The sequence below is a fragment of the Manihot esculenta genome, chromosome 8 (assembly GCF_001659605.2).
Source record: "Manihot esculenta cultivar AM560-2 chromosome 8, M.esculenta_v8, whole genome shotgun sequence".
NCBI lineage: Eukaryota > Viridiplantae > Streptophyta > Magnoliopsida > Malpighiales > Euphorbiaceae > Manihot > Manihot esculenta.
The window spans coordinates 38112603-38139053 of record NC_035168.2 but is presented as its reverse complement, the minus strand read 5'-3'; the positions used below and the strand labels follow the sequence as shown (position 1 = coordinate 38139053).

At 33.4% G+C, this 26451-nt stretch overlaps 4 protein-coding genes across 4 annotated transcripts; 1 reads left to right on the top strand and 3 right to left on the bottom strand.

Moving 5' to 3' along the window:
* Positions 1-4441: 4441 nt before the first annotated feature.
* LOC122724335 (germin-like protein subfamily 1 member 17) lies at positions 4442-5395 on the bottom strand. The gene is made up of 2 exons (XM_043958861.1): positions 5242-5395; positions 4442-5153 (listed from the first exon to the last, which is right to left on the bottom strand). The coding sequence occupies exons 1-2, from the start codon at positions 5360-5362 to the stop codon at positions 4609-4611; spliced, it is 666 nt and encodes a 221-aa protein (XP_043814796.1). The 5' UTR covers positions 5363-5395; the 3' UTR covers positions 4442-4608.
* Positions 5396-7221: 1826 nt separating this feature from the next.
* LOC110620695 (germin-like protein subfamily 1 member 7) lies at positions 7222-8150 on the top strand. The gene is made up of 2 exons (XM_021764516.2): positions 7222-7401; positions 7498-8150. The coding sequence occupies exons 1-2, from the start codon at positions 7272-7274 to the stop codon at positions 8043-8045; spliced, it is 678 nt and encodes a 225-aa protein (XP_021620208.1). The 5' UTR covers positions 7222-7271; the 3' UTR covers positions 8046-8150.
* A 2000-nt stretch (positions 8151-10150) lies between these two features.
* LOC110620716 (germin-like protein subfamily 1 member 13) lies at positions 10151-11125 on the bottom strand. The gene is made up of 2 exons (XM_021764540.2): positions 10969-11125; positions 10151-10841 (listed from the first exon to the last, which is right to left on the bottom strand). The coding sequence occupies exons 1-2, from the start codon at positions 11081-11083 to the stop codon at positions 10294-10296; spliced, it is 663 nt and encodes a 220-aa protein (XP_021620232.1). The 5' UTR covers positions 11084-11125; the 3' UTR covers positions 10151-10293.
* Positions 11126-24452: 13327 nt separating this feature from the next.
* Positions 24453-25402, bottom strand: LOC122724351 (germin-like protein subfamily 1 member 17). Its single transcript, XM_043958906.1, has 2 exons — positions 25243-25402; positions 24453-25154 (listed from the first exon to the last, which is right to left on the bottom strand). Exons 1-2 carry the CDS (start codon positions 25361-25363, stop codon positions 24610-24612), a joined length of 666 nt encoding a protein of 221 aa, XP_043814841.1. The 5' UTR covers positions 25364-25402; the 3' UTR covers positions 24453-24609.
* Positions 25403-26451: the final 1049 nt, after the last annotated feature.

The following is a 26451-nucleotide window of genomic DNA, read 5'->3' as shown; positions in this document are numbered from 1 at the left end:
CTTTATTCTTCAACACAAAAACCCTTGTAAAACCCTATTCTACTGGATCTCAGATCATCAGATCTTATGGTTAATTTCATTTTGATAATATATAAAAAGTAATGAAGGTTGAGATCATGACACGTGTACACGTGATTTAAAAGAGACGAGTTAACCTTTTTATCTGACCTGACCAAACTGAAAAAAAGACCATTATCACTCTTGACCTCCTCCATACCCAGAACAAGCAGGGCGACCTCTTCATTGCTCGTACCACACATTAGAAATAAATGTAAAGACCACCGATTCCAATAAAGATCGTGCAGACTGGGCATCACCTGATAAAACTAGAGTAAGTCAATCAACTTCCATGCGATAATCGACCCCTCTTTAGCCCATTCCGAGATACTAAATAAGTGTGCAGAAAGACTGCTCATCCACCTAACATACCTGCCAAAAGTTATGGGCTCAATGGCTTAGCATTAATCAGTTGTCTGCCAGCTGGCTTACATACCTGCCGCACCACGTCACCATCCAATTCGGTAGAACATAAAGCAGGAAATCGGGATATAAATATCCCAAAACCCACCTTGCCACAGGGGGCTATAAGGAAGAGACCATCTTTCTCTCTCAAGTTTCGGTAAATTGACTCTCCCTAAAATAAAAAGTTCTCTTAAAGTGGACTCTCTCTCTCTCTAATATATCAACTGAGGAACCCCGCCAAATAGAGGCTCTCTTTTCTCTAGGAGCCAAGGCCCAAAAGGAGTTAATATTCTTCACATATACTCATAGAAACATCCTCAAAATAAAGGTCCTTTGGAGATTTCTTGAAAATATTTTATTACTTCATTTACTTTTATTTCCTCTCTATATTAACAATCTAACCTGAGCTTCGGAGGGTCTTCACTGGGGCATTCCTAGTGGACCCCTAATCATCTTGTCTGTCTTACAGATCCCCTCCCTCAAGATCAAGTGTGAAGGGACTCAACAGAACCAATCCTGGATCAACAGTCAACCTATTGGATTGAACCACTGCCAGGTGTTCACATATGGACACCCCTTAGATCTCCCTTACATCATGTGGCGCTGTCTGCAGGAACGAATGAGACTATTCTATCGCTGGAGTTTCCAAACCAAACTTATTGAGATCCATGTGGCAAACCAAAAAAAAACTAATAGCCAAACAATAAGAAAAATAAAAAGAAAGAGAGGGGTGAAAAGACTCAAGAATCACCAGCTGTATCTAAAAGCCACACGACAAAAAATAAAATAGAAAAAGATATTGATGCGAGAAGAAAGAGCAACCATGGAAAAGGAGTGACGTGCACGAATTACCCAATTTGTATACGAACCAGTAAAAAAAGTTACAATGAACCATAATATGATAAGTACATTAAAAAAGCTTAAAAGCTCTCATCTATGATTAATTTTAGCATAAATCTATTGAGAAAAAGATTATCTGTTTAAAGCATGTTGCATTATAACTTGGAAGGTGTGAAGTAATTTATTCATGAGAACACTTATTAAATTCTTTTGAATCATATGAAATAATATGGTTGCACAGAATTAATGTTTGCAATCAATCGAACTTCGTTTAAATTGTCTACAAGGAATTTTAGTTACTATACTTCATGGAAGTCGTGCTATCATTGGCGTTGTCCCTAAGGAGATTCCACTGGACGAACACTGCTGTGGAGAAAACAACCTATTTCAAGTAATTAGCTGCAATATCATATTGAAAAAATAAATAAACATATTTCAAGTACATGCTTAAGGACAAAGCTAATCTAAGTGTGGGGAAATTAAAACACTTAGATTTTGAGTTTGATTTTACTTAAAATAGGTTGATTTTTTTGAATTTTGATATCTTGATAGGATAAGTAAGGGTTGAAGAATAACAAGAGAAAAATAGTGTTTGGACTAAACATTATGAAAATAAAGAGAATCATTGGCATAACTAAGTTCACAGGAAAATAAGAAAGTAAGTCATACTTGAACTCTAACTATGAGACGTACTGTGTTATGAACTATATTATGGATATAACGTATTTGACGAGATGAATCAGAGTCTAGTTCTAAATCCAAGAGACTCGACTTTAATTTTGGCTACTGGTATTTAAGTTGGGTTATGATTTTTAGTATATTCTAATATATAGAGGCATCTCTCATCTCTCATCTTTTGTTCTAAATTAATTTTGGGTGGCTAAAAATACTTTATTATATTTCAACAATGAACATGTGTAGCTAAATTCTCTTTTCAGTTGAAGGATAATTAAAATTTCAATTTAATTGATTGTGAGATTTAATTAATTTTATTATTTCTTTATTATGTTTTGGTATTTATATTGTTTTTATAACTAATGTTTATTATTACTATATTGATTGTTATAATAGAGGCCCATTGTACAATTGTTAAAATAATATATTACCATTCAGATTGATGAGATCCGTAATTCATTAGTTTAATATCAAATAAAAAGTAAATTAGATTGTGTAAAATTTTTCTAATGAATAATATAATCTAGTTTAAATAAACCGAGAGATTCGCATTTGTTAATTACAATCAAGTTCTTCTAATTTTTAATACAGTAATTAGATTAAATTCTAAGAGTATCTCATTCTGTTGTCCGAGAGTTAGAACTAATTAACGAGCGTCTCTTAACTAATTTAAAAACTAAGTAAGAATTAATTATTTGAAGTATTTTTGATATTTATAATTAATTTATTAATAAATAATTTAAAATTATCTAGAGTCATCTCATATTGATTTTCTCTTTAAATTAATTTAATTTATTTTTTCATTATATTAATTTTTATTTATTTACATTTAAAATCCTCTTATTTTATTTTTATTATTATTTTTTTCATACAAAAGAATTATTTTTCTTTAAGTGGAATTGACCTCGTCACTACTATCACAATTTATTTTGTTTTAAAAAATATCAATTTAGTACCTATGCGTGGCCTCCATTAATATCATAATAATGGCACAGTAGCAAGTGGCCTCAGGACAACATTGGAATGAATCCAAGGATCATAGCCAACAGTAATATAGCTCCAGCATCAGTGACACAGCACAGATCCAACCGTCGATAGTCGTAGCAGCGCAACAACACAAGTTCAACAGTCGTAGCGGTGCAATAGATTAGATCCAGCATTGCAACGACATTCTCCGGCATGATTGAGTTGTGTATTCATTTTTAATTTCATAGATCATTGTGCGGTGATATTTTTAATTTTTTATATTGTATTACTTTAATCTTAGATATGTTTATATTTGTATTGTATTGATTGTATTTCTTTACACAAATCTTATTTTTCCCCTTTTAATTGATTTTTGACATATAATAAGTATATTTTGTTTGCTTGGAGAGAAATTAAAAGAAAATAAGAAATTTTCTATTGAAAATTTCAGAAATGAAAGGCGAACCGATTTTGAATCGAAAAAATTGATTTGCTCAGTTCGGTTTTATTTATTATTTCGATTCAATTCAACTTTTATATTTTTTGAAAATCAAATTTTAATTTTTTTTTCGATTCAATTTAATTCAATCGATTGCATACCCTAATTGTATCTGTTTCGACCTATACCACAAAATTTTTTTTATTTGAAGAATATCACAATTCAAATTATTAATAAGAGATTCATACATAAAACATATAAAATTGTTGCTGTAATATATACGTAAAATTTTCTATAAATAATAAAAAAAGGATATATTTTCTCTACTTTAAAAAAAAAAGTTTATGTTGAATGTGTATATGTTTATACATAAGGACGAGAAATTTTATTAATGAACATTTAGGAAATAAAAAAAACTTGGAAATATATCATCAACCTTACAAATATATCTAATCTAGGACAAGTATGCATGGTAGTTGAAAAACTTGGAAAGATCAGATCTATGTACCAAGAACAGACAATCCCACATTGCAGGGCAACTCAATTGCTCAAATATACCACAAAAAAAAGCATCAGGAAATAATCAAACATAACAGCCCTACTTTTAAACCAAACCCTAGCTAAGCCAACCAGAAAAAGCTCTCAAAATAAGGATGCAGATGATGTGGAAAAGGTGCCAAATCCAGGGATGTGATGCCGCAGTAACCCAATCCAACAATAGCAGGCTAGAGATTCGGTAAAGACTGACTAGGCAACGGAGCCATTAGGACCAGAAATTCCCTAGACACCACTATAGGAAGAACATTTAGGCTGCTGATAATTGAATTAATAGTAGATGAAAAACGTTTTGTAATCTCAAGTTTTTCTTCTCTTTTTAGCAATCTCAACCAGACAAACAAAACAAGCTAAACTTAAATAAGAGTGGAAGGAATCTTTTGAGTCTTAGATACTCTGATTCAATTGTTAGTATTGATTCAATATTTCTTTCTCTTTTATTATTATTTTTCTTTTCAAGTGTTTCAGCCAATATTTCAAATACGGATCCGAAATGAACATATAGAGAAGGCACACCAAAAGTCTCTTTATTAAATTATTATAAGAACACCAAGAATGCATACATTTGCATATAACTAGTATATGCTTGCTCAATTATTAGAGACAAATGCATGAAATGTAACTAAACATTATTTTAAAATAATGAGCACCATTGACTTTAAATGATTGTTTTAGGCATTGGCAAATAGTTTCTGCAATTTTTCCACAGCATAATTGTCTAATTGGAAGGCCTTAGCAAGAACATCAGGATTAATGGGTGGATTAGGCCCAAAGACTGCATTTGCTATGGTGATGACGCCTGGGTTTTGGCTGCTTAGACCAGCAAAGGCAACTGCATTCGTCTTTGCAATGTTAAACTGGAAGTGGATGAGACCAATTGGAAATACAAAAACATCTCCGGGGTATAAGACTTTGGTGAACAAACGATTGGGGTTGGATGTGACAAAGCCAACATAAAGGGTGCCCTCCACAACTACAAGGATCTCCGTAGCACGAGGGTGAGTGTGGGGAGGGTTTAAGCCACCATTAGGAGCAAAGTCTAAGCGAGCGAGAGAAATACCAAGAGTATTAAGTCCCGGTATTTTGTCAACGTTTACGAGGGTGACATTTGATCCAACTCGGTTTCCTGTAAATGCAGGAATATTGAGTCCCGAAATAGAGAAATCACCAGCTACAGTGAGATTTGGATTCTTGCAGAACTTCCCATTAACAAACACTGCATTAATATATAAAAAGTTAGTATCAGTATCCATCAGACATGAAAATAACAAAATAAGAAAAAAGATTAATATTGTGATGTATACCAGCATTCTTAGGTTCAGGAATTGCAACACAGAAGTCCTGGAGAGGGCTAGGGTCAAAGGCGGAGGCAAAAGAGAAAGCCACAGCCAAAGCTAATAAGACAAGGAAATGAATGGCCTTCATTCTAGACTGCTTGATTTCTCTAGCCTTTTGTTGTTGAGCTGAAGGTGTGAAAAATGTTGCAGCAACGGATGAGTATTTATAGGTGAAGCTCTCTCAGGTATTCTCAAGGGTTAGCTGTTTTTTATTTCACCAAACCACGAATTATTCTATAAGTGTAAGCATTTACATCTAACTTGGACCGCTTCAAATCGTTCAAGTTTATGTGAGTTTTGAAGTTTTCATTTTCACCTCCTATAGTTTTATTTATTTTGTTTTTTGGTTTAATGGAGAGTTAGGGTTTAGGAATTTGCACAGCTAAATTGTTTACAAGGAATTTGCTGGCTGCTAAAAAATTATTTTTTAATCTAACAATAATATTAGGTATGTACAATAGAATAAGGGAAAGGGATGGAATTTGAAAGAGTTTAATTAGTTGGTTATCCTTTTAAAACTATGTATTGAACAAGTCCTCTATGGAGAAATGGTAAAAGGATGGCCTTATTTCAGTGATTGTACAACTGAATAGAAACATATATAGTACAACATCCCATTTTATGAAATCAAAATTTTCCCATTTGCTTGATAAAGTATATATTTTTTAATTTGTTTTACTCTTCCCTCTGTTTTTTGGTTTAATGGAGAGTTAGGGTTTGAGAATTTGTACTGCTAAAAAATGTTTACAAGAAATATTAAATGCTATTCTTGAAATAAAATGATTTAAAAATTTTCAAGTATCTAACTCTGCTTATCATAATAATTAATAAATATAATATAATACACAGTCTTATGACTAATGGCTGCTAAAAATTTATTTTTTAAATTTACGTATGATCCAATCGGAGACTTATTTAGTGGTTATCCGTGGAGACATATAACAGAATAGCCTTATTCTACGGAAAAGAAAAAAAAAAAAATCCATTGTTTTCACTATGAAAATCCATTGTTTTCATTATGACCTCTTTTCATGACTAAGTACAATAAGCAAGCGGATATTAATTTTTTTTACTTGGTCTTGTTTCAAAGATTAAGTCAATGTTTATTTGTCAAATTATAACGAATTCATATATTCTATTAATATTTTATATGTAATTTGGTAATGGGCAGGTAAATGATACATCGAATCAGCTATAATTAAACTTGGAGTTAAGCAACAAATGCGTAATATAGACTGCGGCTATTATAAACTATTTAATTACTAAGTATTAAATAATAAATATTTAAAGTTAAATTCGTAAGATATTTTATCACCAATTCAGATAATTCGTAAGATATTTTATCATAAATTCAGATATAAATATTTAATTTGATGGTATAAATTGTTTAAAATCCATTCAGTATCATTTGGTTATTCATCCTATCTACATCGTTTAATTATTCCATTAATTAATTAGACTCGTTGAATTTTCCTAAGCATTCCAACCATATATACAACTAATACCACATATACACATGTCGATTCTCAAATGAGATAAAGGTGATGTTTGAACCATTTAGTCATAGATATATAAATCCATCTAATAAATGGAAAAAAGAAATATTGCAGAAAATTAGTGCAAGTCATTTACAGATTTATATTAATCTACATTTCTTTTTAACCCAGAAGGAGAAAAGTTTTATTTAGTGTGTTAAAATTGTGGCCTAGCGTAGAACTAATCCAAGATACTGAAGATTAATTCAAACATTAAGAGAAACAAAAGAAAGATGACCATTTCCATCAAAAGAAAGAATGATTCATTGTTGGAACATTAAGAAACAAGAAAACAATGAACGACTACTCCATCAACTGATTGTGTGCAAGGGATAAAAATTGAATAATTCAGAGAATTTCACCCATAAATACTCATCTTTACATGCAAGGCTTCTCACACTTTGCATTCATATCACATAAGCTAATTAAAGATAGTCTTCCCAACTTAAGAAAAAAAACAAAATGGAAGGAAGTCGATTCCTTGCAGCTTCTGCAGTATTAGTCTTGGCTTTGGCTTTCTCCATGGCCTCAGCCTATGATCCTAGCCCTCTCCAGGACTTCTGCGTGGCAATGAATGATCCCAAGAATGCTGGTATTTATAACCTTGTTTTTGTTTTTTCTTATTTAATATTTTGAAATCCTTTCTTGCTTTGATAGATGCTTGATATTGAGAGATTCTTTAATGCAGTGTTTGTCAATGGGAAGTTCTGCAAGAATCCAAATCTCACTGTAGCTGATGATTTCTCCTTCTCTGGACTCAATATTCCTGGAAATACTGAAAATAGAGTTAGATCAAATGTCACCCTCTTGAATGTTGATAGAATACCAGGACTTAATACTCTTGGTATTTCTCTCGCTCGGTTAGACTTTGCACCCAATGGCGGCTTAAATCCTCCTCACACTCACCCTCGTGCCACAGAAATCCTAGTAGTCATCGAAGGCACGCTTTATGTTGGCTTTGTCACATCCAATCCTAATCGCCTTATCACTAAAGTCTTATATCCAGGAGATGTCTTTGTGTTCCCAATCGGTCTCATTCATTTCCAGTTTAATGTTGGAAAGACAAATGCAGTCGCTTTTGCTGGGCTAAGCAGCCAAAACCCTGGAGTTATCACTATAGCAAATGCAGTATTCGGGTCTAATCCATCCATTAATCCTGATGTTCTAGCTAAGGCTTTCCAATTAGACAAGAATGTTGTCACCTCTCTTCAGAAGTTGTTCTGGGATAGTAATTGATTAGAGAGGCATGCGTAAAATAATTACAAAATCATTTAATTGTAATGGTGTTTACATTCCCTGTATTGCCATAAGTATTAATTAAATAAAGAAATGATTTTATTTTGTTGTGTGCAGCTTTAGTTAATTTCTCTATACATATTTTTGTAGATAGTGATTCATACTTTTGTTTTGAATTGCATATTGCATTACAAGTCAAGACTCAAGACTCTTGGAGACATTAGACTCCCATGCATGCAAAATATTGCCCTTTCTGAACACAACCAGCCAGCCAATATAGTTTCAGTCAGGCAAAAAGCTCCAAAGGGAACTCTTAAATGCAATAGTAATGTGGCTAAGGAAGAAGGAGATTCGCAGGCAACTGTAGCAGTTATAGTAAGGAATTATTCTTATTGTTCTACCCCTTTAGCAGGTAACAAAAATGCTATAATCCAAGCCACTCAATTAGCTTAAGGTATGGGGACACTTCTAATGAAACATCCCACGTCGATTTTTTTAAAAATTTTGAGATTGTATATATAAACTAGTTAAAAATTATTAAATAATTTGAATTAATAATTTTGAATTACTTAAAAAATAGATTGAACGGGATTAATGGGTCTGTGAGGAGATGACTACTCATGTGAGACAAGATAGAGCCCCATCCGAGGCACTAAGGAACCGCAATATCTAATTGTTTTATGCACTCTCAAACAGTTTCTGAAATTGCAAAGGGAAAGCAAGGCTAAAGCCAACAAGATAAGGAAATGACATGCCTTCATCTTATGACTACTTTCTCTAGGCTTTAGTTGTTGAGCTGAAGATGTGAAAAATCTTGCACCAACAGATGAGTATTTGTAATTAATAAGGCGATAATTGTGGATTAATCATTGTACAAGGATCTACATATTTCCAGTATTTCCAGAGAGAGAAAAAGCTTTCACCTCTTGGTTTTTCTCCCACTTTTTATTTCAGATTTTTGTGGAGCTTTAAATTTGTTGGACTCCTCTTATCCGTAGGGCAGCGATAGCCATTCTTACCGGTGAAAGATGCTGCAATAACCATCATGCATGCTGTCCAGTAGATGGAGACATCTAGGGCATGCTAGCTAAATTATTATTTTTGCAATTTCAGTGTTTTATGTTACATTATAATAAATGAGTATGGTACCTTTCCCATTGAAAATAAAAAAAAAAAGTATGATACTTTCCCTTTATGATTGATACATGACATTTTTAATATTTAAAATCAATATGTTTTTTTTTTTTTTTAAAATATCGTGTGATGAACTAAGATTCGGAAGATATATCGAATAGTGATGCTTGAGTAAAGATCCGATTAAGCGAGATCAATAGATTGGGATTGGTGGTTGAAAAATTAATAGATTTATATATTGGTTCGAATAGGTTAAAGATCTAAGAAAAATAGAAAAAATATAAGTTAGATTATTAGATCAGACATAAATGTCTTTTTAGCCGGTGTGTCAAGCGGCTTATTGATGGTAGATAATTGATTAATAAATGTAGAGTCGGTTAATTAATTTTCTGTCTATTTATCTTTGTTACATTAACAGGATATATTTAGTACATGTATTTATGATTTCAATATGAACTAATACAGCGAATATCGTAATGAAAGTTTATGTTTATTCTATGATCGGATCAAATTACCTACTTAATTTTTATTAAAATCGATTTTTTTTAATTGTCCAAATTTAATTAGTCGGACCACATACCCATATTCTAATAGTATTTTATATGTTGTTCTAGGAGTTTTAAATACACATTATATTTCAAATTTTTATTGATTTTCATTGTTTTTGTTATTTTTAGCAATTTGACTGACAAAATAAAGTATTTAAATAATTTCTTTTAATTTTTAGTTATATTTCAAATAAACAAATGAAAAAGGCAAAAGTTATCAAATGAAAGTGAAACAACTAAATTTAAGACTTTTTTTATTCAATTTATATTAAACTGTTATTTTTTTTTCACTCTAAGTGTTCGAGGGACATGATATATATCAATGATTAAAATACATATATACATAAAGTGAACTGCAATATTAAATTTAAAATGAATCTATATAGGAAAAGCAACAAAAAATTAATAAAAAATATATCTTTATTTAATTAATATATATAGACGCCACAAAAAACATCTTTATTGAATTAGGATATGCAAGCTCAATTATTGGCCACACTGAAGGAAACATAACCAAACACCATTCTTAAACAGTAAGCAAACATTGACTAATGCTGCTAGATCTTTCATGCATTATTCTTAAACAGGTTCTGAAGATTTTCCACGACATTCTGATCCAGCTGGAAAGCTTTAGCGAGAACATCAGGATTAATGGGTGGATTAGGTCCGAAGATTGCATTTGCTATGGTAATGACACCTGGGTTTTGGCTGCTTAGACCTGCAAACGCAACTGCATGCGTTTTTGCAATATTAAACTGGAAATGAATGAGACCGATTGGAAATACAAACACATCTCCTGGGTATAAGACTTTGGAGATAAAACGATTAGGGTTGGATGTGACAAAGCCAACATAAAGGGTGCCTTCCACAACTACGAGGATCTCCGTAGCACGAGGGTGAGTGTGAGGAGGGTTCAAGCCACCATTGGGTGCATAGTCTATACGAGCAAGTGAAATACCAAGAGTATTAAGTCCTGGTATTCTATCAACATTCAAGAGGGTGACATTTGATCCAACTCGATTTTGTGTATTTGCTGGAATATTGAGTCCCGAGAATGAGAAATCATTAGCTACAGTAAGGTTTGGGTTCTTGCAGAACTTTCCATTGACGAACACTGCATTAATACATAAAAGTTATTGTCAGTATCCATTGATGATCATGTGCATTCAACAAAATAAGAAAAAAGATTTCAATGAAAGAAAGCAGAAAGAAAAAGCTGAAAGCTAAGGTTATAGAGATACCAGCATTCTTAGGTTCAGGAATTGCAACGCAGAAGTCCTGGAGAGGGCTAGGGTCATAAGCAGAGGCTAAAGAGAATGCCAAAGCCAATAAGGCAAGGAAATGAAAGGCCTTCATTTTATGACTACTTCAATTTCTCTAGGCTTTAGTTGTGGGAGCTGATGGTGTGAAAAATCTTGCATGAACGTATGAGTATTTATAGGTGAAACTCTCTTTTAAGTATTTTCATGATCTCTGCAGGCTGATGAAAGATTTTCCAAGTAGTAGGTAATGTTATTTTCTTTTTTAAATTTCATCAATCAAGGAATTCTTCTTCAAGGATATGCATATACATCTAATCATTCCCAAGTGCTCCAAATCTTTTTATCAAAAAAATATTTTAGTATTGACTAAAATTTTTGAGTATTTTAAATATAAAAAAATATAAAAAAAATTAATAATATTAATCTAAATATTGTCATGTCCTATGTCCCTCCTCTCTTTTTTTTTCGACCTTTTTGTTATCCATTTTCAATTGGCGAACAATCACACGAAAATTATTTGAATTCATTTTAAAATAAATTATTATCACCCGAAAATACTTTAATTTATTTGATTTTATAGATCTTAGTTTAATAATTTTAAAAAGATATATTGAAAATTAATTTATATTTAAAAATTTTAATAATTATATAAAATATTTATTAATATATAATATATATGTGTAAAAGATTGTTAATATTTAAATAAAAATATTTAAAACTTTAACTTAATTAATCATCTACTCTCCATTTCAGCTTCACCACTAAATTTTTCGATATGATGAGAAATTATAAATAATAAAAATATCTAATTTATGAATTATTTGTTTGAATTGTATAATTAGAGTGATCCAAAGGTCATGAATCAACGTAAAATCAGAATATAGAAGATGATTTAGTCCCTTTTTTTCTGAAAATTAAATGAAATTGACGTAGAATCATTAGCTTAAATCAGTGATTATAACTAAAATCAACCTTATTTAAAAATGTAATTTTCTTTTTTTGAAAAATTCATATTCTTCCCTTCAATTTTCTTTACACTAGAAACTAAATAAATAACACATGTTATAAACTTATTATCTTATAAAATTACATCTTATAATATATAAAATATCAATCTAGATCAAAATCACTTTGATTTGAAATTTATTTCGAAAAACTGATCCTTACCATGAAAATAACCAAAATCAAAACATGAAAATTCTAGCCCCCAGTAGTTTTGGTAAAATATATATATATAATAGTTGTTAGGTTATTATGATAATAAAATTGTATTAGGATAAAGGATCGTTGGATTGAGAAGAAAAGTTCAAAGATTTGATGAGTTAGACTAATTAACTACAAATTAGTTACACCTAAAATGTAATGTGGTTGGATTCAGAGATCCTTAGATTATAATTAGAAGATTAATTTAATCTTCCGCTGACTCTAACATGGCAAGTACTTTGAAAGTTGATGGAAATTGAGTACTGGATGGGACGTTCCTCCAATTATCAAACCCAAATTTGCAGAATTTGTTGGTTGTTCTTGCCTTTCTATAAAGATTTTTCCATTTTCATATGCCCTCCAACCTGTACTTTCTAGAACACACAGACATTTTATATATATATATATATATATATATATATATATATAATTGCGAAATTAATGAATCAATTAATCTCGTATTTGAAAAATCACATTAATAAATGTTGAATAGTAATTATTATAAAAATATATTTAAAATAATAATTAAATTGATAATATATATATATAAATAGAAAAATAATTTATTAATAACAGATAGAGGAATGGGAGGAGATGGATGGCCATCAATCCCACTACATCCTACCGAAAGAGCCTCCAAAAATAGAGATGAACACAACCAGATTGAAATGTAAGTAAATTACAAATATAAAAACAAGCTAGTTACTAGGAATACCTCAAAACACTAAGCTTCCCAAAACAACCAATTACTTGTTCCTTATTACAAAACCTATGTCTCAGTCTTAGAATATGAAATTTCACTAAAAAGGGGTTTTGCTTCGAAAAGGAGAGACCCAAAACAATGAAACCAAGTCAACCTGGATTAGCTCCTTTTTTAAGTCTTGTCTTGTTTCACCATTTTGTGCTAGTTTAATAAACAAGGAAAATATTTACGTGGACCATGAAGAGATGAAACTCTCTTCACCCGATTAATACATGATTAAGGGAGCAGTATTCGGTTTAAATTGAAAAAATAGATCGAATTGAATTAATTTAAAAATTCAGTTTGATATTTTATACATTTTGGTTTGATTTGATTTTAAATTTCAAAAATTTCAATTATTTCGATTCGATTCGGTTTTCATTAGAAAAAATTCAAAAAAATTGAACCGAACCGATTAGTGATAATAGTATATTATTTTCAATAATATAGAGAGATTAGATAATGTTAAAATATTCTAATTAAATTTTAAAATATTAAAAAGGTAAAAAAATAAAAAAATTTATTAAAAATTCAAATTGATCAAATCAAGTCGAATCAAACCGAATCAGACCAATTCAGTTTGATTCAATTTCTAATCAAAACCGATTTGATTTGATTTGCATAAATACCAAAATTTTAATTTTCAATTTATTCAGTTCGGTTCAATTTTGAACTGAACTGACCAAATGCTCACCCCTGTACGTGACCTTATAAAAAAAATCAATTGGTATATGATCTTATGGCTAATTACATTTTGATAATAAATAAAAAGCAATGACCGTTGAGATCGTGATATGTAGGGCTGAGCATTCGGTCGGTTCGGTTCAAAACCGAACCGAACCGAAATAACCAAAAATCGAATTGCAGTATTTTACATAAACCGAACCGAACCGAATAAGAGGGATAACCGAATTGAACCGATTTGATTCGGTTCGGTTCGGTTCGGTCGGTTCAATCGATTGAACCGATTTTTTAAAAAAAATCAATAACAGTTAACATAATCTAGAATAGAATACTTCACGGCCATGAGTTTACATCAACAATCAAGAGCACACACTTGAACAATCAATAACACAAATTCAACGATCAATAGTACACACATTCAACCAAGAGTACATAAATTCAACAATCAACAGCAAATCACAAATATTTACTTAGCTTCTATGGTTGACTCAAGTTCAACTGCACGCCGTGGCACTGGCAGGCAACCATGTCCGACACAACCGAGGGCTGGAGGCGCGAGTGGCACTCTTGGTCCCGGAGTCTGGTCCACGAACTGTGAAAGGCTCAAGGCTGGAAGCGCGACACAGAGACTCGGAGAGGACTGAGGGCTGTGGAATAAGCACGACCAAATTGCCGACTGCACGATGATGCGTGGAGAGCCAATAGAGAGCGACGGCCGACGCCGATGATTGCATGGAAAGAGAGACTAAAGATCAGTGAAGATCGACGATGGTGAATCAGTCCAGTCGAGAGGAGAGTGGAGGCACATCACATGCGCGAGAATCTCGCGACGAGATGCGTGCGTGGCTCTACTACTCAGAAAGAGATCGGAGGCTGGACGATGGACGGTGGACGGTGGATGGTGGAACCGCCGCTGGAACTTGGATGGAACTCAGAGGTGAGGCACGTTGAGAGGTGAGGGCGTTAGGTTTAGGGGTGGGTGAGCACAGAGATAGAGATGCACGCACGGAGAGACAGAAATTTGTTTTAAATTTAGGCAAAGGAAGGGAAGGGAAATAGGGAATTAGGAAACTACGCAAACGACGTAGTATAGTATAAGTGATTTCGGTTCGGTTCGGTCTAATCGAAATTTTTACGTCTAAAACCGAATCGAACCGAAATCACCGATTTTTTTAAAATTTCAAACCGAACCGAATCGAAAGAAAAATAAAACCGAACCAAATTTTTTAAATTAATCGGTTCGGTCGGTTATTTCGGTTTAAACCGAATTCTGCTCAGCCCTAGTGATATGTGTACGCGTGATTCAAAAGAGACGAGTTAACCTTTTCATCTGGTCTAACCAAGTCGAAGAAAGACCGATCTATAAGAGACTGAAGACCATTATCATCCCTGACCTCCTCATACCCGGAACAAGTAGGGCGACCTTTTCACTGTTCGTACCACACATTAGAAATAAATGCAAAGACTACCGATCCTAATGAAAGTCGTGTAGACCGGACACCACCGACTTCGAATTCTATGCGACAGTCGGCCCCCTCTAACCCATTCCGAGATACTAAATAAGCATGCAAAAAGGTTGCCCAGTCACCTAATACATCTGCCAAAAGGTATGGGCTTAACAGCTCAGCGTTGATCAGTCGTCTGCCAACCGCCTGACATACCTACCGCACTACGCCACCATCCAATCCGATAAGACATAAAGCAGAAAATCGGGATATAAATATCTCAAAACCTACCTCGCCGCAAGGGTTGTAAGGAAGAGATAACTCTTTTCTCTTTCAAGTTTTGGCAAATTGACTCTCTCTGAAACAAAAAGTTCTCTGAAAGTGGACTCTTTCTCTGATACATTAATTGAGGAACCCCGCCAGATAGAGGTTCTCTCTTCTCTAGGAGCCAAGACCCGAAATATGTTAATCTCCCTCACATATACTCACAGAAACATCCTCAAAATAAAGGTCCTCTGGAGATTTCTTGAAGATGTTTTATTACTTCATTAACTTTTATTTTCTCTCTATATTAACAATCTAACCCAAGTGTCGGAGGATCTCTACCAGGGGCATTTCCAGTAGACCCCTGACTATCTTTTCTATCTTACAGATTTTCTCTCTCAAGATCAAGTATGGAGAAACTTAACGGAACCAATCCTAGATCAACAGTCAACCCATTGGATTGAACCGCTGCCAGGTGTTCACATCTAAACACCTCCTGGATCTCCCTTATATCATGTGGCGCCGTCTGTGGGAACGAAGGAGGCTATCCTATCGCCGAAGATTTCAAACCAAACCCACTGAGATCTACATGGTAAACAAAAAAAAAAAAAGCTAATAGCCAAACAATAAGAAAAATGAAAAGAAAGAGAGAGAATGAAAAGACTAAGGAATCACCAGTTGTATCTAAAAACCACACAGCGAAAAATCAAATAGAAAAAGATGCTGATGCGAGAAGAAAGAGTAACCATAGAAAAGGAGTGACGTGCACTAATTACCCAATTTGTACAGTTACCTTTTTTAACTCAAGGTATTTTTATTATTATGAACTGGTAAAAAAAGTTACAATCTTAGATAAAAGTCTTGTGTATGTGAACCATAATATGATAAGTACATTAAAGAAGCTTAAGAGCTCCCATCTATGATTAATTTTAGCTTCAATCCATTGAGAAAAGGATTATCTGTTTAAAGAATGCTGCATTATGACTTGAAAGGAGACTATGATCCAACTACTCGATACAACGATCTTTATGAATGAGAACACTTATTAGATTCTTTTGAATCATATGAAATAATATGGTTGCCCAGAATTAATGTTTGCAATCAATCTGAAACAGTTTGATATATTCGAGATACTTTTTGTATATTTAATGATCAGGTATGTACACACTTATATACTTGTACAAATAGAGAGATTAGGCTAAGCTAACAGAATGAGTTAGGATAACAGCTGTACAACTACAAACTAGCAAATTAGTTATTCGCATCCTTATCAGGCCCCCGCGATTCGAGATGTTCTGGAAGAGCTCAAATCGTAAGATGAAACATGAGCGCACGATGCCGGTTTTTGGAGAGAGGTTTCGTTAAGACGTCTGCCAGCTGATCTTTGGAACATAAAAATTGGACTCTGATTTCTTGTTTTTGAACTTTGTCTCGCACAAAATGATAATCAACTTCTAAGTGCTTCGTTCTATGAAAAACAGGATTAACCGAAAGATATGTAGCTCCAATATTGTCACACCATAAATTAGGAGTTGCAGTAGAACAGTAACCGATATCACGTAATAATGATTGAATCCAAGTTAATTCCATGACAGCAACACCTATGGCTCGGTATTCTGCTTCCGTTGAGGAACGCGCAACAGTCTGCTGCTTCTTAGAGTTCCAGGATATGAGATTTGTTCCTAAAAATATTGCAAAGCCGGTGATGGATTTCCGGTCAGCCGAATTACTAGCCCAGTCTGCATCCGAATAAACATTGAGATTCAGTGTCTTTGATTTTGTAAGAAGAAGACCATGATGTGCTGTGGCCTTTAAATATCTCAATATCCGTTTAACAGAGTTCCAATCATCTTCTGTCGGTTGGTGCAAAAATTGAGAAACACGATGAATTGCAAAACAGGCGTCCGGATGAGTTAAACTCAAGTACTGCAATCCGCCAACTATCGTGCGATACAAAGTAGGGTCTGAAAATTGTTGACTCTCTTCAACATGTAATTGCCGTTTGACAGCGGCAGGTGTTGATAAGCCCTTACAATCATTCATTCGTGCTTTCAAAAGCAGATCATGAATGTATTTTTGTTGTGTGAGTAACAACCCCTCCTTGGACCAAACAGCCTCCATACCAAGAAAATATTCTAGTTTCCCAAGATCTTTCAGCAAAAATTCCTTTTGTAAGGAGGCAATAGTCTGATTAATTGTTGATGTACAGGTACCAGTTAAAATAATGTCATCAACGTAAACTAAGAGAAACAATATTACCCCATTTTTGACATAATGAAATAACGAAGGATCGGCAGGAGACACCCGAAACCCATGCTTGTTCAAGGCAATAAATAGACGTTTATACCATTGACGAGGGGCTTGCCGCAAACCATATAGAGATCGTTTTAAACGACAGACATAATCAGGCCTGGTTGAATCACAAAAACCCGGAGGTTGCTCCATATAAACCTCATCATCTAAATCTCCATGCAAAAAGGCATTTGAAACATCCAATTGTTTGACCAACCAATCTTTGGAGATGGCTAAGGACAGAATGATTCTGATCGTTGTTGGTTTTACAACAGGAGAAAATGTTTCAAGATAGTCAATTCCGGGCCGTTGATGATAACCTTTGGCGACCAGCCGAGCTTTGTAGCGTTCAATACTGCCATCTGATTTCTGCTTCACCCAAAAAACCCACTTACAGCCGACAATGTTCTGTGCTTTATGACGCGAAACTAAGTCCCATGTTCCGGTTTGAATCAATGCATTAAGTTCATTTATCATAGCCTCCCGCCAATGTAACTCTTTTATAGCTTGTGTGTAACAGGTAGGTGTAGGAACCGAAGGAGCAGCTGCTTGATTTGCTTTTGGAGTCCAAGGTACCCTTGTTTTCAATTTGCCCGTTTGTTGTCGAGTAACCATGGGATGTGTTTTTAGTGCAAGTGGAGCAGGCTGTTCAATTGGAGCAATCTCAGTAGGATGATCAAGAGGAGCTGAAACTGGTGAGTGCAAAGAAAGTTCAAGAGGGACAAGTTCAGCCTGTGTACAAGACTGCGATTGAAGCTCTGGACTAGATGAAGCATGATGTGTGTCACCAATTTCAGCAGACCCATGACGCAAAGGTACCACTGGACTTAGTTGTTGCTGCTCATTAACAAAACTTTGAACAGAACCGTGTGGTGCCGGCCCAAGAAGACCGTTTCCTGAATTGGAAAAGACTGGAACAGGTGGTAAAGGAATGGACGTTGGACTCTCTTCTTGTGTTGACGAAGCACCATTATCATTTAGTTGCTCAAACGGAAATACCTGTTCAAAAAATAACACATGACGTGAGACAAATATACGGCCAGAAGACAATTCTAAACAAGTGTACCCTTTATGAACTTTACTGTACCCAAGAAAGACACATTTGGACGATTTGGGTGCTAGTTTGTGTGGTGAGTACGGCTTAAGCCAAGGATAGCACAATGAACCAAACACACGCAATTCATCATAGTTCGGAGAATTTTGAAACAAAACCTCATATGGTGTTCGATTATTAATCAAGGAAGAAGGAAGTCGGTTGATTGTGTAAACAGCTGTTTCAAAGGCAAAATTCCAATATGAATAAGGGACAGAGGCATGATTTAATAAAGCTCTTCCTAACTCGACAATGTGTCTGTGCTTTCGCTCGGCACACCCATTTTGTTCAGGAGTGTGTGGGCAAGAAATACTTTGTGTAATACCATTGGAGTTAAGATAAGCAGTCAATGATCTAAATTCCCCACCCCAATCAGATTGAAAGTTCTTAATAGGCACACCAAAATATTTTTCGACTAAAGTTCGAAATCGAATAAATACAGGAAGAACCTCAGAGTTCTGTTTAAGAAAATAGACCCAACAATACTTGCTGAAATGATCAAAGAAAATGACGTAATAACGAAAACCATCAATAGAAACAAAAGGGGAAGGACCCCAAACATCCGAACAAATCAATTCTAAGGGTTGTTTAGCATGATAAAAAGACGCTGGAAAAGATAACTTATGTGATTTGCTCACATTACAGGCATTACAAAAATGACCCAATTTATTCAACGAATGAGAAATGTTATTTCTCCGAAGAACTTCTTGAACGACACGAACGTTAGCATGACCAAGACGCTCATGCCACAAAGAAACAGTTGTTGGAAACGCCTGTGGTGAAAAGGAACGAACTTGGTGCTGCATGGGAAAAATATAGAGACCATCCTTACTCTGGCCTTGGTATAACACCTGCCTCGTGGGGATATCCTTCACAAAATATTTGTCAGGGAAAAATTCAATTGATGTATTATTTTGTGATGTAAAGGCAGATACTGATAACAAATTGTTAGTAACGGCAGGAGAATATAAGACATCATTCATCACAAAATTATGACCATTAATGGATGGAAAAACAGAACCCTGAGATAAGATTGGAAGTTGTTTACCATCAGCAATTGTCAAGGCAGGAGTGTTGTGAACTGGAGCAGGTTGTGCAAGTATTTCCTTATGAGCAGCTAAATGATAATTAGCGCCGTAGTCCACAGTCCAAGTAGGAGCAGAGTCTGTTCCAGTAGCAGCAGCATTTGCTTGAGGTGGAGGTTTAGGAGATGGGCATTGTCGTGAAACATGACCAGTACCGTTGCAGTTATAACAAACCAGTTCAGAAATGGGGGACGCATTATAAGACTGAAAACTACGCCCAGAATTATATCCCCTGCCTTGATATTGAGTGGAGTAACGGCCACCACGACCGCGATAACCACGACCACGCCCTCTGCCTTGGCGTCCAGAACTCGCATATTGGGCAGTGGGTGGTACAGCAGACGAAATAGTTAAATTATCAAATTGAAGTTGCGCTTCTTCACTAAGCAGCAACGCATACAATTCATCAAATGAAATTGATGAGTGCCGAGCTTCTTGAACTCTAGTAAAGGGACGATACTCAGGTCCCAAACCAGCAAGTACATCACAGACTAAACTTTCATCAGTAATAGGACAACCAAAAGCACGCAATTGATCAGAAATGGATCGAGCTTTACGCATATAAACATCAATAGTATCATTACCACGAGATAAGTGTTTAAGTTGTTTGTGAAGCTGTTGTACCTTAGTTTTTGCGCCTTTGGAATTGATTACCTCAAGCGTATCCCAAGCATCTTTCGCTGTGTGGCAGTGAACAATCTGGGTCATAATAGTTTCAGAGACAGAAGAATTAATCCAACTGCGTACAATCTGATCGTTACAGAACCAATCCATATATGCAGGATTTGGTTCACTCGTTGTTAGGGTTTCTGGAGGCGCAGGCTTCGAACCATCAACATAAGAAGCAAGTCGATATCCATTGAGTAGAGGCTGGATTTGAGCCTTCCAAAGCAAATAGTTGGAGGTCGTAAGTTTCACAGTAATAAATTGTGAAATATTCGGCATGGAGGTAGGAATTGGGGAAGCGCCCGAAACATTAGTTCCAGAAACAGAGGATGTAGTTTCTGACATTTTGAAAGATTAAGAAGAAGAAGATCTGATCAAAGGAGGGAAGAATTTGATAGAGAAAGAATTTAATAGGTGGCTAAAGAGCCCTTTAATGCTCTGATACCATGAAACAGTTTGATATATTCGAGATACTTTTTGTATATTTAATGATCAGGTATGTACACACTTATATACTTGTACAAATAGAGAGATTAGGCTAAGCTAACATAATGAGTTAGGATAACAGCTGTACAACTACAAACTAGCAAATTAGTTATTCGCATCCTTATCACAATCGAACCACATTTAAATTGTCTACAAGGAATTTAGTTACTATACTTCATGGAAGTCGTGCTATTATTGGCATTGTCCCTAAGGAGATTCCACTAGACGAACACTGCTGTGGAGAAATCAGCCTATTTCAAATAATTAACTGCAATATCATGTTCAAGAAATGAATCAATATATTTCAAGTACATCCCTGAGGACAGATCTAATCTAAATGTGGGGGAATAAAACACTTAGATTTTGAGTTTGATTATACTTAAAACAGGTTGATTTATTTGAATTTTGATATCTTGATAGAATAAGCAATGATGGGAGAATAACCAAAGAAAAATAATGCTTGTACTATACATTCTGAAAATAAAAAGAATTATTGGTATAACTAAGTTCACAAGAGAATAAGAAAGCAAGTCATGCTTTAACTCTAACTCTTAGACATACTGTGTTATGAACTATATTATGGGCATAACGCATTTAACGAGAAGAATCAGAGTCCAATTCCAAATTCGAGAGACTCAACTTTGATTTTGGCTACTGATATTTAGGTTGAGTTAGGATTTTTAGTACATTCTGATGTACAAAGGCATCTCCCATCTCTCATCTTTTGCTCTGAATTAATTTTGGGATACTGAAAACACTTTGTTGTATTTCAACAATGAACATGTGTAGTTAAATCATCTATTCAGTTGAAAGATAATTAAAGTTTCAATTTAATGGGTTGTGAGATCTAATTAATTTTATTATTTTTTTCATTATCTATGTGACTAGTGTTTATTATTCTATTGATTGTTATAATAGAGTTTAATTTTATTATTTTTTTATTATCTATGTGGCTAGTGTTTATTATTCTATTGATTGTTATAATAGAGATCCATTATGCAATTGTTAGAATAATATATTATCATTCAGATTAATGAGATCCGTAATTAATTAGTTTAATATGAAATAAATGGTAAATTAAGTTGCGTATAACCTTTCTAAGAAATAATATAATCTAGTTTAAATGAACAGAGAATTTTACATTAGTTAGTTAATATCATATCCTTCTAATTTTTAATACGATAATTGGATTAAATTTTATGAGTATCTCTATTGTTTAAGAGTTAGAGTTAGTTAACGAGCGTCTCTTAATTAGTTTAAAAACTAAGTAAGAATTGATTATTTAAATGGTGTTGGATATTTATAATTGATTTATTAATAAATAATTTAAAATTATCTTTATGTATAAATCAACTAATAAAATTAAAATTAAGATTAATCATTTGACTGAATTTATTTCATATCAATTTTTTCATCAAATTAATTTAGTTTTTTTGTCATTAAATTAATTTTTTATTTATTCACATTTAAAATCCTCCTATATTAATTTTATTGTTATTTTTTTCAATACAATAGAATTATTTTCCTTTTAGTTTCTATGAATCGATCCTGTTCACCGCTAATTAACCCAATTTATTTTATTTTAGAAAAATATAAATTTAATTGTTATCGTTTCGACATTCATCACATGTCTCAAGATGGCCTCCATTAATATCATAGTAGCAGCACGACAGCAAGTAGCAGCACAACAGCAAGTGGCCTCCGGACAACATTGGAGTGAATCCAAGCATCGTAGCCAACAGTAATTAGCTTCAGCATCAGTGACACAGCAGTATAGATCCAATTGTCAACAGTCGTAGTGGCGCAACGACACAAGTCCAACAGTTGTAGCGGTGCAATAGAACAGATCCAGCATCGCAATGACATTCTCCAGTATGATTGAGTTGTGTATTCATTTTCAAATTTCATAGATTATTGTGTGGTGATATTTTTAATTTTTTATATTGTATTACTTTAATTTTAGATATGTTTCTATTTGTATTGTATTGATTGTATTTATTTGTATTAATTTTATTTTTTTTTCTTTTTCATTGATGAATAAATATATTTTGTTTGGCTGGAGAGAAATTGAAAGAGAATAAGAAATTTTATGAAAAGTAATGGAAAATTAAGGCGAATCGATTTTAAACTAAAAATATTAATTTGTTTGGTTCAATTTTATTTATCACTTCAATAAAAAAATTAATTTATTTGGTTCAATTTTATTTATCATTTCAATTCAATTTAATTTTTATATTTTATGAAAATTAAAGTTTCTTTTTCAATTAGATTTAATGATTGTATTTATTTGCACACTCTAGTTAGGTCTCAATTATCTGCTTCAATCTACGCCACAATTTTTTTTTATTGAAAACATCACAGTTCACATTACTAATAAGAGATTAATACATAAAACCTACAAAATTATTACTGTAATAGTGAGTATATACCTTAAATTTTCTATAAATAATAAAAAAATATATTTTTTCTTACTTTTAAAAAAAAAGTTGATATTGAATGTGTATATATTTATACGTAAGGAAGAGAAATTTTATTAATGAACATTTAGGAAATAAAAAAAAACTTTGCTGGGATAAACCCTGATCATCAACTTTACCAATATATCTAATCCAGGACAATTATGCACGGAAGTTAAAAAATTTGGAAATTTACATGATATAAAAATAAATTAAAGTAAAATATACACAATTAAGAACAGTTCAGATCTACTTATCAAGAGATTATACAAATGAGATCTACGTATAAGAGATTACACATTGCAGGGCAACAAGAACAGACAATCCCACATTGCAGGTGTAATGGTCAGTTGTTTGTTTAATCCATCCCACATCAACAGTTTTATGGTTAATCGAAATTGTATATAATAGTTCATACGAAATTACTAAATAATTTGAGTTAATAATTTTGAACCAAGTAAAAAAAGATTCAAAAATTATTTGGATCAATTTGGATTAGACTGTTTAAGCAGGACAACTCAATTGCTCAAATAGACCACAAAAAACAGCCATCAGGAAATAATCAAACATAACAGACCTACTTTTAAACCAAACCCTAGCTAAGCCAACCAGAAAAAGCTCCCAAAATAAGGATGCAGATGATGTGGAAACGGTGCCAAATCCAGGGATGTGATGCCGCAGGAACCCAATCCAACAATAGCAGCCTAGAGATTCGGTAAAGACTCACTAGGCAACGGAGCCATTAGGACCAGAAATTCCCTAGACACCACTATAGGAAGAACATTTAGGCTGCTGATAATTGAATTAATAGTAGATGATAAACATTTTGTAATCTCAAGTTTTTCTTCTCTTTTTAGCAATCTTAACCAGAAACAAAACGGCTAAACTTAAATAAGAGTGGAATGAATCTTTTGAGTCTTAGATAATCTGATTCAATTATTAGTATTGATTCAATATTTTTTTCTCTTTTATTATTATTATTTTTTTCAAGAGTTTCAGCCGATATTTCAAGTACCGAATCCGAAATGAATATATAGAGAAGACACACCCAAAAGTCTCTTTATTAAATTATTACAAGAACATCAAGAATGCAAGCATTTGCATATAACTAGAATATGCTTGCTTAATTATTGGAGACAAATGCATGAAATATAACTAAACATTATTTTAAAACAATGAGCAGCATTGACTTTAAATGGTTGTTTTACGCGCTGGCAAATAATTTCTGCAGTTTTTCCACGGTATAATTGTCTAATTGGAAGGCCTTAGCAAGAACATCAGGATTAATGGGTGGATTAGGCCCAAAGACTGCATTTGCTATGGTGATGACGCCTGGGTTTTGGCTGCTTAGACCAGCAAAGGCAACTGCATTCGTCTTTGCAATGTTAAACTGGAAGTGGATGAGACCAATTGGAAATACAAAAACATCTCCGGGGTATAAGACTTTGGTGAACAAACGATTGGGGTTGGATGTGACAAAGCCAACATAAAGGGTGCCCTCCACAACTACAAGGATCTCCGTAGCACGAGGGTGAGTGTGGGGAGGGTTTAAGCCACCATTAGGAGCAAAGTCTAAGCGAGCGAGAGAAATACCAAGAGTATTAAGTCCCGGTATTTTGTCAACGTTTACGAGGGTGACATTTGATCCAACTCGGTTTCCTGTAAATGCAGGAATATTGAGTCCCGAAATAGAGAAATCACCAGCTACAGTGAGATTTGGATTCTTGCAGAACTTCCCATTAACAAACACTGCATTAATATATAAAAAGTTAGTATCAGTATCCATTAGACATGAAAATAACAAAATAAGAAAAAAGATTAATATTGTGATGTATACCAGCATTCTTAGGTTCAGGAATTGCAACACAGAAGTCCTGGAGAGGGCTAGGGTCAAAGGCGGAGGCAAAAGAGAAAGCCACAGCCAAAGCTAATAAGACAAGGAAATGAAAGGCCTTCATTTTAGGACTGCTTGATTTCTCTAGCCTTTTGTTGTTGAGCTGAAGGTGTGAAAAATCTTGCAGCAACGGATGAGTATTTATAGGTGAAACTCTCTCAGCAACGGATGAGTATTTCACCAAACCACGAATTATTCTATAAGTGCAAGCGTATACATTTAACCATCCCCCCTTTTGAATTAATTTTCAATGTCAACTTGGACCGCTTCAAATCGTTCGAGTTTACGTGAGTTTTGAAGTTTTCATTTCCACCTCCTATAGTTTTATTTATTTTTCTCTTCCCCTTTGTTTTTTGGTTTAATGGAGAGTTAGGGTTTGGGAATTTGCACAGCTAAATTGTTTACAAGGAATTTGCTGGCTGCTAAAAGATTATTTTTTAATCTAACAATAATATTAGGTATGTACAATATAATAAGGGAAAGTGATGGAATTTGAAAGAGTTTAATTATTTGGTTAGCCTTTTAAAACTATGTATTGAACAAGTCCTCTGTGGAGACATGGTAAAAAGATTGTACAACTGAATAGAAACATATATAGTATAACATCCCATTTTATGAAATCAAAATTTTCCCATTTACTTGATAAAGTATATATTTTTTAATTTATTTTTCTCTTCCCTCTATTTTTTGGTTTAATGGAGAGTTAGGATTTGAGAATTTGTACTGCTAAAAATTGCTTACGAGAAATATTAATTGATATTCGTAAAATCCATTTCAAAAAAATTGTTAATCTTAAAATAAAATAATTTAAAAATTTTCAAGTATCTAACCCTGCTTATCATAATAATTAATAAATATAATATAATAGCATAGTTTTATGACTAATGGCTGCTAAAAACTTATTTTTTAAAATTACGTATGATTCAATCGGAGACTTATTTAGTGGTTTCCGTGGAGATATGATAACATAATGACCTTATTCTATAGAAAAAAAAAAAAAAAACTATTGTTTTCAATATGAAAATCCATTGTTTTCATTATGACCTCTTCTCATGACTAAGTACAAGCAAGCGGATTTTAATTTTTTTACTTGGTCTTGTTTCAAAGATTAAGTCAATATTTATTTGTCAAATTATAAAGAATTCATATATT

Coding starts and splice junctions, on each gene's coding strand:
- LOC122724335 (XM_043958861.1), bottom strand. CDS start 5,362: ATGAAGGCCATTCATTTCCTTGTCTTATTAGCTTTGGCTGTGGCTTTC. Junction 5,154..5,241: donor TCCTGAACCTAAGAATGCTG/GTATACATCACA, acceptor ATATTAATGCAG/TGTTTGTTAATGGGAAGTTC.
- LOC110620695 (XM_021764516.2), top strand. CDS start 7,272: ATGGAAGGAAGTCGATTCCTTGCAGCTTCTGCAGTATTAGTCTTGGCT. Junction 7,402..7,497: donor GAATGATCCCAAGAATGCTG/GTATTTATAACC, acceptor TCTTTAATGCAG/TGTTTGTCAATGGGAAGTTC.
- LOC110620716 (XM_021764540.2), bottom strand. CDS start 11,083: ATGAAGGCCTTTCATTTCCTTGCCTTATTGGCTTTGGCATTCTCTTTA. Junction 10,842..10,968: donor TCCTGAACCTAAGAATGCTG/GTATCTCTATAA, acceptor GTATTAATGCAG/TGTTCGTCAATGGAAAGTTC.
- LOC122724351 (XM_043958906.1), bottom strand. CDS start 25,363: ATGAAGGCCTTTCATTTCCTTGTCTTATTAGCTTTGGCTGTGGCTTTC. Junction 25,155..25,242: donor TCCTGAACCTAAGAATGCTG/GTATACATCACA, acceptor ATATTAATGCAG/TGTTTGTTAATGGGAAGTTC.